Source organism: Glycine max, chromosome 6, assembly GCF_000004515.6.
Source record: "Glycine max cultivar Williams 82 chromosome 6, Glycine_max_v4.0, whole genome shotgun sequence".
Classification (NCBI taxonomy): Eukaryota; Viridiplantae; Streptophyta; class Magnoliopsida; order Fabales; family Fabaceae; genus Glycine; species Glycine max.
In genome coordinates, this window is record NC_038242.2 from 13,853,877 (window position 1) to 13,869,616 (window position 15,740).

The following is a 15,740-nucleotide window of genomic DNA, read 5'->3' on the forward strand; positions in this document are numbered from 1 at the left end:
AACAATTTAAGCTCATAGAGGTTGGGAGAATGCACAAGAATCGGTGGTAAGACCCCTTCGAGCTTGTTCTCGTATAAATTCAACGACCTGAGTGACAATTTGCATAACTCGGTCGGAATCATCCCAGTTAACTCGCATAACAGGAGGTTGCAGCCAGTGAGGATCAACGTTTTGAGGTTCCTGAGGTTACGGAGTTGACTCAGTATGTGACTCGACGAGAACGAGTTGTAAGCGAGTTGAAGGTGTTTTAATGAAGTGAGGTTGCTGAAGGAAGATGGTATTGTTCCGGTGAGGAGGTTAAGCATTTTGAGGCGAGAGAGGGCGGCAAGACTTTGTTGATGGATTGGCAAGTACACCAATTCATCCCAAGTAATAAAGTTAAAACGGAAATCCGAATATCGTATGCACACGAACTTTGTTTTTACTTATGTAGATGAATATTTGATTAAGAAAAAGATTTGGAAATATTGTAGAAAGCAGTAAATTAAATTGCTGAAAATTAAATCAAACAAGAAAAAAATTAAACATGAATTTAAATTAATTAATTAAAGACAGAAAAGATGAGAAAATCCAATAATATTGTAGAAGGAAATTCAGAAGATGAGAATGTTGGAAATTTAGCCTATCAGAACTACTCTTTGATGTAATGTTAATGATTTTTTTTTCTATTTATAATTATTCTAATTTATACTTACATTTACTAGTATACTTTAACTTTGGTCCCCGCATGAAAGAGCCTAATTTATCTATTTTCTCTCCCAAATCCCTTTGCAAGCTAAAATAGTAAATTGCATTAAGAATAAAGATGTATAACAGGCTAAACAAATATCAACTATCCTAGTGATGACTTGATTTAGATACTATTTTTCAGTTCTATTAGAAAATAACGTTTCCCAACGCTACCCCTAAAACTTACCATGCAAATGGATGATCAAACCACAAGCAGTAATATTAAACACATGAAAAGATAATGCAAATGTAATATTCATAAATAGATAGGAAGAAAAATTACATCAAGAGTAGTTGGTTGTCATGTTCCCAAGAAAGGGAATTTAGTCTCTCATTGTCATGGAAGCTTTACAATTGCAAGAGGGAAATATTTAGTAAAGGGAGAAAATATAAGAAAGGGAATGAAAAGAAGAAATGACTCTTATTGCTTGCTTCTCCTTCTTGTAGTCTTTACCTTCTATAAGGAATTGTGTTATGTTGGAATTTTTGTGTGTCTTTTTCTTCTTCTCTCTTCTTCTTTTATAGGTGAAGATTAGTGGGCTTCTTGCACTAAGTCCGCCTTTACTTTCCTTAATTAGTCATGATTTCCTCAATTAGCTCTGCTTTCCTTAATTAGCTTGTTTTCATGAACTTTATTTTACTCACTAAGCATCATAAATTCATCACTTTTAATATTCTCTGCATGAAAACTTAAATAATGTTATTTAACAATTATTTTCTCAAAAAGGAAAAATTAGGAGAGAAAAATTATAAATTCTTATATAATTTTACCCCAAAATATACTCATAATTAACAGTTATCAGGCTCGTCAAAATATCGTCGGAGAGGTTGAGGTGTTAGAGCATGACGATTCCAACAAAGGAGTCTGGAATGGGGCCTACTAGGTTGTTCTGAGAGAGGGTGGAGTTGATGAGGTTGGTGGTTAGGTTAAGGGTGGTTAGGGAGACAATGCGGCAGAGGATGACGAGAAAGGGGTTGGAGAAGGAGGCAAATGGGAGGCTCCCGACGGTAATCGTGACGGTGAAAGGGTCACAAGTGATGCCGTGCCACCGACATGGGTTGGTGGCAGAGGAGTCCCAGTTGGAGAAGGCATTTTTCGGATTGAAAAACTACCGTTTTGCTTCGAGGAGGAAGAGAGTGTCTTGGGTTAGAGAGAAAGTGTGTGTGGGAGAGGAGAGAGAAAACAGGTATCCTCAATTTATAAAAATATGTGAAGTAAGATTGTAAAAGTAAAATAGTAAGTTTTGTTAAAATTCATTCTAACCATTAATTTTAATTCAATGGTTATTATTTATTTAAATTAAGATCCTACAATTTTTTATAAATTAAGGAGATCCATTCCTGTAAATTGAGGTTGTCTTTAACTAATATTAAAACCATTTTTTTTAAATGATTGTATAATTTATAAGTATTCCTTTTTTTTTAAGTAGTTCCTCATTTTCAATAACTTGCATAAATGACATGTAATAAATCCAGACTTATTTTTCCTATCATGTATTAGTATTTAATTATTAATTTTTATATCATGTATCCCCTCGCCCTATAATTGTTTTTTTTGTAACATTCAAATATTACAAAAAGGTTATGATCCGTAATGTTAAATTAGGGTTGGTAGTTGGGGAGGAAATGGTAATTGAAAAATGTTTTATGGACAACCATTATTCTATATGACATTTAGAGAGAGGGGAAAAAGAAATAAAATATAAATATTATAAAATTTATAATGTGATAAAATAAAAGATAGAAAAAAAATGAAAACCATGGTTGAAGTGTTTAAAATATGTGGGTATTGTGTATCATTGTAATTTTAAATAAAATTTATTTATAGCATATTATTAGGTGTATAATTTTGGTGTCATCATTTAAAAAAGAGTTTCACCTGATGAAGATCGAATGATTAATAGTACACAGAAAGCCATGTTACGAAATGTTGACAAATGTGAGTTTTTGATTGAGTAAACTGAATGCAAACAAATTCAAGCAACATAATAATTCGTACTGAATAGCTTGAATGCCCACCTAATTATATATCACCACTCTAGCTAGATACATATAATTAAAGAAAACGTGACAAAAGAAGATAGAAAGAAAAAATGCAGACAAGAAAAAATATATAGAGCAATATAGTTTCTTATTTTATTATTTGAAAAGGAGTTAAAAAATGGATGAACATTAATTTTTAATTTGGTTAAAAAATGAGAAAAAATGTTCACATTAAAGAATTTCTATATTGATCTTTTTAATACAATGGTAAATAAATAGACAAATTTATTGTTTTAAATTAAATTTTCTCTCGTTTTCATTTTCTTTTCACGGAAAGATAAAAACAATAACAATTACGTGGTTTTTCTTTCTATGTTTTGAATTGGACAATAAAAAATGATAACCTATTTCTCTTTTATTTCCTCCCAATTCAATCAACGCGCAAACCTCTAATCTATGAACGTGCATGAACTAACACCCGATCGAGAAAGAAAAAATCTCACCATATATGGTACCCATTGCTATAAGACCCTCTGTCTCCAAACGTGGACAAGAATCCAAAAAATAATTTAGCCAATTTTTCCATTCATTCGTATTCAGAAAAGTGTCGCATTCTTTGCAATTCCAAAACATGGTGCATGTTGGAGAGATGACGAGAGTTCGAGTATTAGCTAGCACAACGGCATTGGTCAATGTTCAATTCAATCAAGTCATCGAATTCTGACCCTATTTCAGCAATTTCCAGCTTGTTCCAGGTGTCCCTCCACGTACACACTCCTAGCTACGAACTACGATCAGCCACACAAAAAGAAACCATGCAAGACAACGTTCTCAGACTTATTATCCACACAAATAGAAAAGCCAAAATCATTCACAACAATTATTATATATTCAGTTGTGTAAACATAAAAAAAATCATTCAATCATATATGGCGAGTGATGGAACCACCTTAGCGGTTCCAGCCACATGAGTATGTACACGTATGAATTTTAATTATAAATAATCTTGTCAGATACTGTACCACTCAGAAAAATAAGGATCCTACGATACGAAACTCGTTTTCTTTAGCTGTTTTTTCTTCTTCAAATCATCCGTAGTGCATGATTTGGTTGGTAGACGCACATTTTAGTGCATGTTTGAATATCTAATTCTGTCAAAGGATGAAAGTTATTATTATTGTTTCTATTTTATTTTCATGTATTGAATCTGCATTGGAATGTATGCCATCATGAATTTCAATTTACTTATCATAAATCAATTCTACATTTTTTATTGTTTTTATTGATATAATTTGAATGAGTAAAACAGTAATTTAATTTGAGAAAATCTGGAAAATAGTTTAATTTCCTTTCTGTCTGTGTATAATGTATCGGATCAATGAGAATTAATAAAAAAATATTAATTTAAATGACTTTTTAGATATATTTTTTTTTTACTTTAATTCATTTTTAATTAAAACCTTCTTATTTTACTATACTATTTAAAATTAAGTTTTGTAAATTCTCGTTTGAAAGAACACGTACGTAGGTAGTTGGCGTCAAGAAATCACAATTTGCGTACGAATTAGAGAACACATGCATGAGCATGACGATGAAACAATCACGCAAATGTCCATAAGAAACCAAAAATATATTTTTACGTCTAATATTTGTTCTTTAAAACAAGTCCCATGGAACACATTAAACATAAGTACGCACACCATTGATCATTATTAGACGGAGACTTCCTTGTTTGTGGCTGTTAACATCATTTTAAACGCTCTTTCTGTACAAAAAAGTGTAGGTAAAAATCCTTTGAACTTTGACAACTTTCTAAAGTGGAGTTAGATCAGGACGCTGTTGAATCCAGCTGACCCATATAGAGACTGTTAATCAATAATTGTTTCGAGTCTCTGAGGTCTGAACGCGACACTAAAACACATATATTAGTATTACCGATACCACGCATGAAAAATATGTCATTATTTTAATGAAAATATTGTATTTTAAAATGGTAATATTGATAATTTATTTTTATATAAATGTACTAAGAGTTAATACAAATAGCAATATATACCAACCAAGTCTTTTTCTCAATATATGAGTAAGATCAGTTACATGAATTAAAGAATGATATATGTTTTATCGTAAATTATGGCAAAAGACAACATATTAACCTTCTAAATCATTATTAAAAATATTGCTTCCTTTGTTTCTAGAGTTGGGCTCTATTCCATTAACCTACTTTTCTTATCAGTACAAGTTTTGTTCAAACATTCTAAAATCACTACCAAAAAGGAAATTTCTTTAGAATATCTTTATTTTTGGTGCAAGTTCTTTAGCATATATTTTATCATGGATGTTAATGTTACCGACTTTAATTTTCTCAGAGTTAATGTTTATTAATTTTTTAAATATTAACCTCTCATTAGTTTTTTAAATATTTTCTTTATGAAATTCATTATTTAAAAATATAAGACATTTGTTAATGTTTTATCAGTATTTTATTTTCTAATTTTTAATAAAAAAAGTGATGATGATTAAGATTTTTGAACAGAATTTAGACATTCTAAAATAATAATAATAACCCATACGTTTATCTGAAAAAAAAGAAGCAATAATAACCCGTAAGTGCACGAAAACAAGCAGTATAGTCACCTAGGGTTGGCCTCTTAGCCCAAAATATCTCTGTCCTATAATTTTAAACTGAATAAATTATTGAAATCTACGGTGAAACGCAATTAATGCTAATCTTGGGGATACGCTAATTCAGTATATACGAAGTACTAGTAATTGACTAATTATATACTGGTATTTATTTTTTTAGAAGAATTAAATAATTGGAGTTTTATAAATATTTATTAAAAGATACACTAATTAATTTTTTTCAGAGTAAATTATTTTAACTTCTTTTCTATTTAAAAAAGGCTAAACAAAATCTTCCTTATTTTACGAAAATGCTACTCTTAAATTTAAAACCTTTATTTTTACGTGAATTTAAAAAAAATATCCTTATTATAAAAACCATTTATATTTTTTAAACATTAAGAAATTACCCTTTGTTTTATAAATGCATTACAATTAATTTTTATACCATAGTAAATTTAAAATTATTAATTATTTAAATAAGAAAAATAAAATATAGTTGAAATAACATTCAAAAATAAATAATAACTTTGTATCTTCTAAACATATAATTATGATTATTTTTTAATGTTTGAATACAAATCTAAATAAATCTTGATCACAATAATTTTGAAATTATTAAATCTTACACTAACAATTTCAAAGTTTTACTATCATACAGAGATTAATCGTAATATATTTATAAAATTGAAAGAGTTTTGTGTAATGAATCAAAATCTATAGTAAAAATATTTTTGTTAAAATTTATGTAAAAATAAAGGCTTCAGTAGTACATTACAAAAATAATAAAAATTTATATGGGTTTTAAAAATAAAATAGCTATTACATAAGAAGTATAAAATGAAAAGTATGTTAGATCGAGCATTATTTTGCTCATTGTTTTAGAATAAAATCATGTGAAATTTAACATTTAAAAAAAATTCCCTTAACAACACGGATAGAAAATCTTAAAACGTTATCCTTGTTATGCCTCATATTTTAAGACTTGTTTTTGTACCCACCACTTTGGAGTCCAATTATTACTATACCTATTATTACCTACTAAAGTTAGCCATCACCAAGTGCAATTTATAAATCGGATTTTCATATCATGTATCCCCTCGCCCTATAATTGTTTTTTTTGTAACATTCAAATATTACAAAAAGGTTATGATCCGTAATGTTAAATTAGGGTTGGTAGTTGGGGAGGAAATGGTAATTGAAAAATGTTTTATGGACAACCATTATTCTATATGACATTTAGAGAGAGGGGAAAAAGAAATAAAATATAAATATTATAAAATTTATAATGTGATAAAATAAAAGATAGAAAAAAAATGAAAACCATGGTTGAAGTGTTTAAAATATGTGGGTATTGTGTATCATTGTAATTTTAAATAAAATTTATTTATAGCATATTATTAGGTGTATAATTTTGGTGTCATCATTTAAAAAAGAGTTTCACCTGATGAAGATCGAATGATTAATAGTACACAGAAAGCCATGTTACGAAATGTTGACAAATGTGAGTTTTTGATTGAGTAAACTGAATGCAAACAAATTCAAGCAACATAATAATTCGTACTGAATAGCTTGAATGCCCACCTAATTATATATCACCACTCTAGCTAGATACATATAATTAAAGAAAACGTGACAAAAGAAGATAGAAAGAAAAAATGCAGACAAGAAAAAATATATAGAGCAATATAGTTTCTTATTTTATTATTTGAAAAGGAGTTAAAAAATGGATGAACATTAATTTTTAATTTGGTTAAAAAATGAGAAAAAATGTTCACATTAAAGAATTTCTATATTGATCTTTTTAATACAATGGTAAATAAATAGACAAATTTATTGTTTTAAATTAAATTTTCTCTCGTTTTCATTTTCTTTTCACGGAAAGATAAAAACAATAACAATTACGTGGTTTTTCTTTCTATGTTTTGAATTGGACAATAAAAAATGATAACCTATTTCTCTTTTATTTCCTCCCAATTCAATCAACGCGCAAACCTCTAATCTATGAACGTGCATGAACTAACACCCGATCGAGAAAGAAAAAATCTCACCATATATGGTACCCATTGCTATAAGACCCTCTGTCTCCAAACGTGGACAAGAATCCAAAAAATAATTTAGCCAATTTTTCCATTCATTCGTATTCAGAAAAGTGTCGCATTCTTTGCAATTCCAAAACATGGTGCATGTTGGAGAGATGACGAGAGTTCGAGTATTAGCTAGCACAACGGCATTGGTCAATGTTCAATTCAATCAAGTCATCGAATTCTGACCCTATTTCAGCAATTTCCAGCTTGTTCCAGGTGTCCCTCCACGTACACACTCCTAGCTACGAACTACGATCAGCCACACAAAAAGAAACCATGCAAGACAACGTTCTCAGACTTATTATCCACACAAATAGAAAAGCCAAAATCATTCACAACAATTATTATATATTCAGTTGTGTAAACATAAAAAAAATCATTCAATCATATATGGCGAGTGATGGAACCACCTTAGCGGTTCCAGCCACATGAGTATGTACACGTATGAATTTTAATTATAAATAATCTTGTCAGATACTGTACCACTCAGAAAAATAAGGATCCTACGATACGAAACTCGTTTTCTTTAGCTGTTTTTTCTTCTTCAAATCATCCGTAGTGCATGATTTGGTTGGTAGACGCACATTTTAGTGCATGTTTGAATATCTAATTCTGTCAAAGGATGAAAGTTATTATTATTGTTTCTATTTTATTTTCATGTATTGAATCTGCATTGGAATGTATGCCATCATGAATTTCAATTTACTTATCATAAATCAATTCTACATTTTTTATTGTTTTTATTGATATAATTTGAATGAGTAAAACAGTAATTTAATTTGAGAAAATCTGGAAAATAGTTTAATTTCCTTTCTGTCTGTGTATAATGTATCGGATCAATGAGAATTAATAAAAAAATATTAATTTAAATGACTTTTTAGATATATTTTTTTTTTACTTTAATTCATTTTTAATTAAAACCTTCTTATTTTACTATACTATTTAAAATTAAGTTTTGTAAATTCTCGTTTGAAAGAACACGTACGTAGGTAGTTGGCGTCAAGAAATCACAATTTGCGTACGAATTAGAGAACACATGCATGAGCATGACGATGAAACAATCACGCAAATGTCCATAAGAAACCAAAAATATATTTTTACGTCTAATATTTGTTCTTTAAAACAAGTCCCATGGAACACATTAAACATAAGTACGCACACCATTGATCATTATTAGACGGAGACTTCCTTGTTTGTGGCTGTTAACATCATTTTAAACGCTCTTTCTGTACAAAAAAGTGTAGGTAAAAATCCTTTGAACTTTGACAACTTTCTAAAGTGGAGTTAGATCAGGACGCTGTTGAATCCAGCTGACCCATATAGAGACTGTTAATCAATAATTGTTTCGAGTCTCTGAGGTCTGAACGCGACACTAAAACACATATATTAGTATTACCGATACCACGCATGAAAAATATGTCATTATTTTAATGAAAATATTGTATTTTAAAATGGTAATATTGATAATTTATTTTTATATAAATGTACTAAGAGTTAATACAAATAGCAATATATACCAACCAAGTCTTTTTCTCAATATATGAGTAAGATCAGTTACATGAATTAAAGAATGATATATGTTTTATCGTAAATTATGGCAAAAGACAACATATTAACCTTCTAAATCATTATTAAAAATATTGCTTCCTTTGTTTCTAGAGTTGGGCTCTATTCCATTAACCTACTTTTCTTATCAGTACAAGTTTTGTTCAAACATTCTAAAATCACTACCAAAAAGGAAATTTCTTTAGAATATCTTTATTTTTGGTGCAAGTTCTTTAGCATATATTTTATCATGGATGTTAATGTTACCGACTTTAATTTTCTCAGAGTTAATGTTTATTAATTTTTTAAATATTAACCTCTCATTAGTTTTTTAAATATTTTCTTTATGAAATTCATTATTTAAAAATATAAGACATTTGTTAATGTTTTATCAGTATTTTATTTTCTAATTTTTAATAAAAAAAGTGATGATGATTAAGATTTTTGAACAGAATTTAGACATTCTAAAATAATAATAATAACCCATACGTTTATCTGAAAAAAAAGAAGCAATAATAACCCGTAAGTGCACGAAAACAAGCAGTATAGTCACCTAGGGTTGGCCTCTTAGCCCAAAATATCTCTGTCCTATAATTTTAAACTGAATAAATTATTGAAATCTACGGTGAAACGCAATTAATGCTAATCTTGGGGATACGCTAATTCAGTATATACGAAGTACTAGTAATTGACTAATTATATACTGGTATTTATTTTTTTAGAAGAATTAAATAATTGGAGTTTTATAAATATTTATTAAAAGATACACTAATTAATTTTTTTCAGAGTAAATTATTTTAACTTCTTTTCTATTTAAAAAAGGCTAAACAAAATCTTCCTTATTTTACGAAAATGCTACTCTTAAATTTAAAACCTTTATTTTTACGTGAATTTAAAAAAAATATCCTTATTATAAAAACCATTTATATTTTTTAAACATTAAGAAATTACCCTTTGTTTTATAAATGCATTACAATTAATTTTTATACCATAGTAAATTTAAAATTATTAATTATTTAAATAAGAAAAAATAAAATATAGTTGAAATAACATTCAAAAATAAATAATAACTTTGTATCTTCTAAACATATAATTATGATTATTTTTTAATGTTTGAATACAAATCTAAATAAATCTTGATCACAATAATTTTGAAATTATTAAATCTTACACTAACAATTTCAAAGTTTTACTATCATACAGAGATTAATCGTAATATATTTATAAAATTGAAAGAGTTTTGTGTAATGAATCAAAATCTATAGTAAAAATATTTTTGTTAAAATTTATGTAAAAATAAAGGCTTCAGTAGTACATTACAAAAATAATAAAAATTTATATGGGTTTTAAAAATAAAATAGCTATTACATAAGAAGTATAAAATGAAAAGTATGTTAGATCGAGCATTATTTTGCTCATTGTTTTAGAATAAAATCATGTGAAATTTAACATTTAAAAAAAATTCCCCTTAACAACACGGATAGAAAATCTTAAAACGTTATCCTTGTTATGCCTCATATTTTAAGACTTGTTTTTGTACCCACCACTTTGGAGTCCAATTATTACTATACCTATTATTACCTACTAAAGTTAGCCATCACCAAGTGCAATTTATAAATCGGATTTTCAGGGGGTTCTTCTGTTATCGTGTATCATGAGGTACATGCTGCAACATAAAAATAATGTTTACCATTTCTATATCATCATAACTATTTAGACAGATGTTATACAAATATGTCAAACAAATAATTATTTTTTTATTTCTTAGAATAAATAATCAATATTTTTTATGACAAATATTAATTATTAATTTTTAATTTTATTAGCCAAAGAAATTTGAATTTACAATCTTTCTTTTTTTCTTTTTGTTTAACTATCAAATCAATCTTATAACTCTAAATAATATATAATGTTTTACATTAACATTTAATTACATATAATATTTTTTTAAAATTTTTATTTAATTACAAATATCGTGTATAATATTTTTTTTTAAAATTTTTATACTATTACCTTAAAAATCATATTATCATAATAATTTCCGATTAGTTGTTACGGTACATTAATTCTTAAACTAACAATACTAACAAAAAATAAACTCAATTTTTTAACAGGTAACTAACAGCATGCACTATCATACCTTTTAAATATCTTACTATTTCGTTCCTTTAAAAAAATCTCACTTTTTTCTTCTTTGAAATTTTTTATTCATCCGGACATAATCCTTTATGTACTGTCGAGCAAACCAGCTTCAAAGCAAGTGAGTTTCCTCTGTAATATTATCAAACTAGCAGATACACATAACTATCATCGGATGACAGGGTGCCACTTGGTTTAAACATCAGAAGCACTTTGAATTCCACTGTTCACGCGTGCACAGTCAAAAGCTATGAGATAGAGCGCAATAACAAAAACAGTTTCATCAAGATATGCATTATATATATATATATATATATATATATATATATATATATATATATATATATGAATCATAAACCATTCAGAAAACAACATTTTAAAAAATGTATCACAAACACGTAAAGCAATAGTGAATGAATATAATCTCATTTTTTACACGTGTCCTGTTTTCACCTCTAAATCATGAATTTTTGTTTACCTAATGGGTCACCTTTTGATTAATAGTGTAGGTGATTCGGCTAGGGCAGTTTGGCGGCCTGGTCTACATCGAAGTACCACATAATATAAATTAAAAGGGAGATTATTGTTGATAAACAAAAATAGGATATATAATTATTTTTATTATATTATATTTTCATTTTTACCCCTTAAATTAAATATCATCAAATTTTTTTTATCATCAATTAAGAGAAGCATATTCTCTGTTTATTAACATAATTTTAACAAGATCCAATGAAAATAAAATTTGGATTCTTTGAAAAAATGTCTAAAAAGAATGTTTTGAGTGATGAAGAATCCAAATAATGGTGATGTGTCTCGCCAGGAAGGGTGTTTAAGGCTGCGAAAAGAAAAAACTTCATAGAAGACATATTAGGTACGTAAGCGGTTTTGAGTAAAGGGGTTGGCCCAGGTATTAATTATAGAACGACACTGCACCAACACTTACAATAATAATATATTGAGTTGGCAATCATCGTATTGATCATTGTTATTTCTCATTTACTATTTTAGTTATATAGATTCATCATTATTATTTCTCGATTTAATAACGCTTTTAATGTCGCCCATGAAGTAATATATAACACTAAAGGTCTATTTTTCTATTTTTTTTAAAAAAAAATTGTATCTTTTTTTTAAAAAATTTATTTTAGGAAGTTATTAATTTTACTTCGGAAAAAGAATGTTAAATAATTTTTTTCTAAAAGTTTCCTAATTTTCAAAACCTACATAGTTATTATAAAATTTTTAAATAGATTTTATTTCAAATTTCAAAACATAATAAAATAACCTCAATAATATAATATAAGATACGTTTTTTTTTTCTTCACAAAAGCATCAAATTTCGTTTTGGCTTGAATTGTGTGGCTTTCATAGCGTATTGAAAAGCAATCATTCATAGTTTCATAATGTCCATGCAAACTTGTTACTTGTCCATCCCTACTTACTCATGCATGAGCCAGCCACATCCTTATATATAGGGGGGCACTATCATCTCTCTATACTCGTGGCAGTTGTGTGACACAGAAATTAAGCTAGAGCTTCATAGTTTCTTCTTCTTTTCTCACCTTCCTTCTCTCCCTTCAGACAAAGGGACAAAAAATCAGTGTGTGAGAGAGAGAGAGAGAAATTCCAAAACCATGTCCCACAGTCATCTAAGTTTCGCCTTTGGGATTCTAGGTATCTATCTGTACAGAAAGTTGATCATTTGCATTCTCTTCTTTTTCACTACTTCATATATCATCCTCTATGAATTAATTAAGGTTACAGAAGATGTGACATTCTTTTCTTCCTTATTTTTATTATAAATGTTGCAGGTAACATTGCCTCCTTCGTGTGCTTTCTGGCACCACTGTAAGTCTAAATGTTCATTCAATCAACTAATTTTCGTTCATAAACTATACAATTAATCTTACTAATGAAAATCAAATACATATGTCCCAGACCAACATTTTATAGAGTTTGTAAGAAGAAATCAACCGAAGGGTTCCAATCAATTCCATATGTGGCTGCACTCTTCAGTGCAATGCTTTGGATCTTTTATGCCTATGTGAAGACCGGAGAAACGCTTCTTATCACCATCAATGCATTCGGTTGCGTGATTGAGACAATTTACCTTGCCGTATTTATCACTTACTGCCCGAAGAAAGCTAGGGTACATACATGATAATTAATACATCTTGGACTAGAATTATATTTCTTTCAAACTTTACTCACTTTGTGTCCCTCATTAGTTATGGAAGATTTGTAACATTAATTTGAAACTCTTTTTTCAACTTCCAGATGTCGACATTGAGGATGATTGTTTTGTTAAATTTTGGGGGATTTTGCACAATTGTCCTCTTAACCCACCTACTAGCAAAAGGAGAAGAAGCCCGTGTCAAGCTTCTAGGATGGATTTGCGTAGTCTTTGCCACTAGTGTTTTTGCAGCACCTTTAAGCATTATTGTGAGTATCTTACTTGATCACAACCTACAACTTTCTTACCTATTTTTAATTTCTCATGTCACGTGTTATTAAATTAAGAATAAATATATTAACACTCTAATAGACACATAAGTTTGTCAATTTATATAATAATTATTTTAAAAGTTATCCTAACAATATTTTTTAACTGATTAACAACATATATTGACACGGATACAAAATGAAACTCTTAAATTAATTAGTTTCATGATATATTTTAAAATATCTAGATTCTAGACTAATCTTGGGTGTATGGTTAATTCTGTCAAAAAATTTCAGAGGGTGGTAATTCGGACGAAAAGCGTAGAGTTCCTTCCTTTCCCTCTTTCACTTCTCCTTCTGATAAGCGCAATTATGTGGCTCTTATACGGTATTTCCCTGAAGGATATCTATGTTACAGTAAGTCTTCATGTTCATGCACGAACCATTGTGTTTCCGGTACCTACTATTTTGTCTTTATGGATAATGCAAACACATATATGACACTGTCTTCTTGTGTACTTTTTTTTTTTTTCTCTGGACAGCTCCCGAACGTTGTGGGGTTAACATTTGGAGTCATTCAAATCGGTCTCTATGCAATGTACAGAAACAACAAACCCATAAAGGATCAGAAGCTACCAGAACACAAAGGGGATATTGTTGAGAGTGAAAACGTTATTGCTCCAACAGGGAATGGTGAAAAACAAGAAGAAGAAGTAAAGCCTCAGGGTGGAGATATAGAGATTGGTGAGAAGAAGGAAGAGAATAATAAGCAAGATCAACAACAATCTGTGGAGAATAAGAAGCTTGACCAAGTTGCTCATGACCAAACGGAACTCAACAAGAACAACATCAACAAAAACAACAACAAAACAGAGGAGAGGGTGAGTTGCGAAGTTTGATGGAATTGGAAGATCAGTGTTGTTGCCTCAATCTCTATCTCTCTATATTTTACGTGTAAAATTAGTAAAACGTGCGAAAAGAGGCAGAGACGGTGTAGATATCGTTGCCTATACTAGCTATTTCTATCTCTCTCTACAGTTATTTTAACTTATTTTGGTTCACTGTTTATGTAATTTCTGTTTTTTGTTTACCCACGCTAATTAATTGTGCCCCTAAATATAGGGAATTTCATAGAAAGAGAGTCCTATATGGTGATGTATTGTTATTATATGGACTATAGTTGTAAAAGCTTATTCCAAGCATGAAGCACCTTTCATACTCAGGCGCTGATCGAGTTTATTGCATGAACTTTCATACTCAGGCGCTGATCGAGTTTATTGCATGAAGACTGTGATTATATATGTATTTTCTTCCTTTTTATGAGTAATTATTTTTTGGTACACAAAATTTTATACTATTGAAGAGCCTTGTGTCTTCAATTACGATAACGAGCAACTAGGGACAAAGTTTTCGCAAACTTGAAAGAGACACAGACACTCAAACGACCAATTCGCCGCAAAGCTCAAATTCAGTAGAGCATAATTAATATTGTATGTTTTGCTCTGTTGTTTTGCTTTGCCTTTGTTTTCCCCCACAAAATCGTCGGAGTGATTTGTTAAGCGGTTAGTTTTATAATCCCATTAAAGTTTAACTCTTCCACTCAGAAATAATTAACAATAATAAAAGTTATATATTTGGCAAGCTAATACATGTATTTTTTTTTTCATAATTAAGTTTCTAGTTTATTAGAAATTCTGACAAATTTAAAGTTTGATCGAGATATAAGTTTAAAAAAAAATTATTTTCATTGAGAATTAAATTTAAGTAGTATCCAAATAATTCAATCTTAACTTTATTACATTATTATTTGTATTCAATCACTTGATTTAATACATGTATATAAATTAAAGGTGGGTAAACTTATTTTTTTTATAAAGATCTCCGATTATGAATTGTAGATTTTTAATCACTATCTTCCAAGATAGTAATCAGATAATACCCAAAAAAAAATAGTAACCAGATAATGGCAAGGACCATAACTGTGATATTGAAAGATCAATACTAGACATGAACATCTATAGCGTCATCTGAGTTGTGGTGGTGTTCTTAGATTTTCCAAGTGTTTGGCCTTTTTTTTGTCAGAAGAGAAAGATTTTTTTAGTATAAAGAATACTCTAACTCATATTACAAAATTTAAAGTGGCTTTAAATGATATCTAGGTAGATATGATCTCAGTTTATTCTAACA

At 28.9% G+C, this 15,740-nt stretch overlaps 1 protein-coding gene across 2 annotated transcripts; it reads left to right on the forward strand.

The window, feature by feature from the left end:
* Positions 1-12,447: 12,447 nt before the first annotated feature.
* Positions 12,448-14,880, forward strand: SWEET15 (sugar efflux transporter SWEET15). Of its 2 annotated transcripts, XR_001388647.3 has the most exons (7): positions 12,448-12,785; positions 12,923-12,959; positions 13,050-13,260; positions 13,389-13,553; positions 13,851-13,970; positions 14,096-14,776; positions 14,815-14,880. XR_001388647.3 is itself a non-coding variant. In NM_001357929.3 (6 exons), the coding sequence occupies exons 1-6, from the start codon at positions 12,746-12,748 to the stop codon at positions 14,450-14,452; spliced, it is 930 nt and encodes a 309-aa protein (NP_001344858.3). In that variant the 5' UTR covers positions 12,607-12,745; the 3' UTR covers positions 14,453-14,787. The 2 variants fall into 2 exon arrangements, 1 of the variants encoding a protein (NP_001344858.3); NM_001357929.3 differs by lacking the exon at positions 14,815-14,880 and having other exon boundaries at positions 12,607-12,785; positions 14,096-14,787.
* Positions 14,881-15,740: the final 860 nt, after the last annotated feature.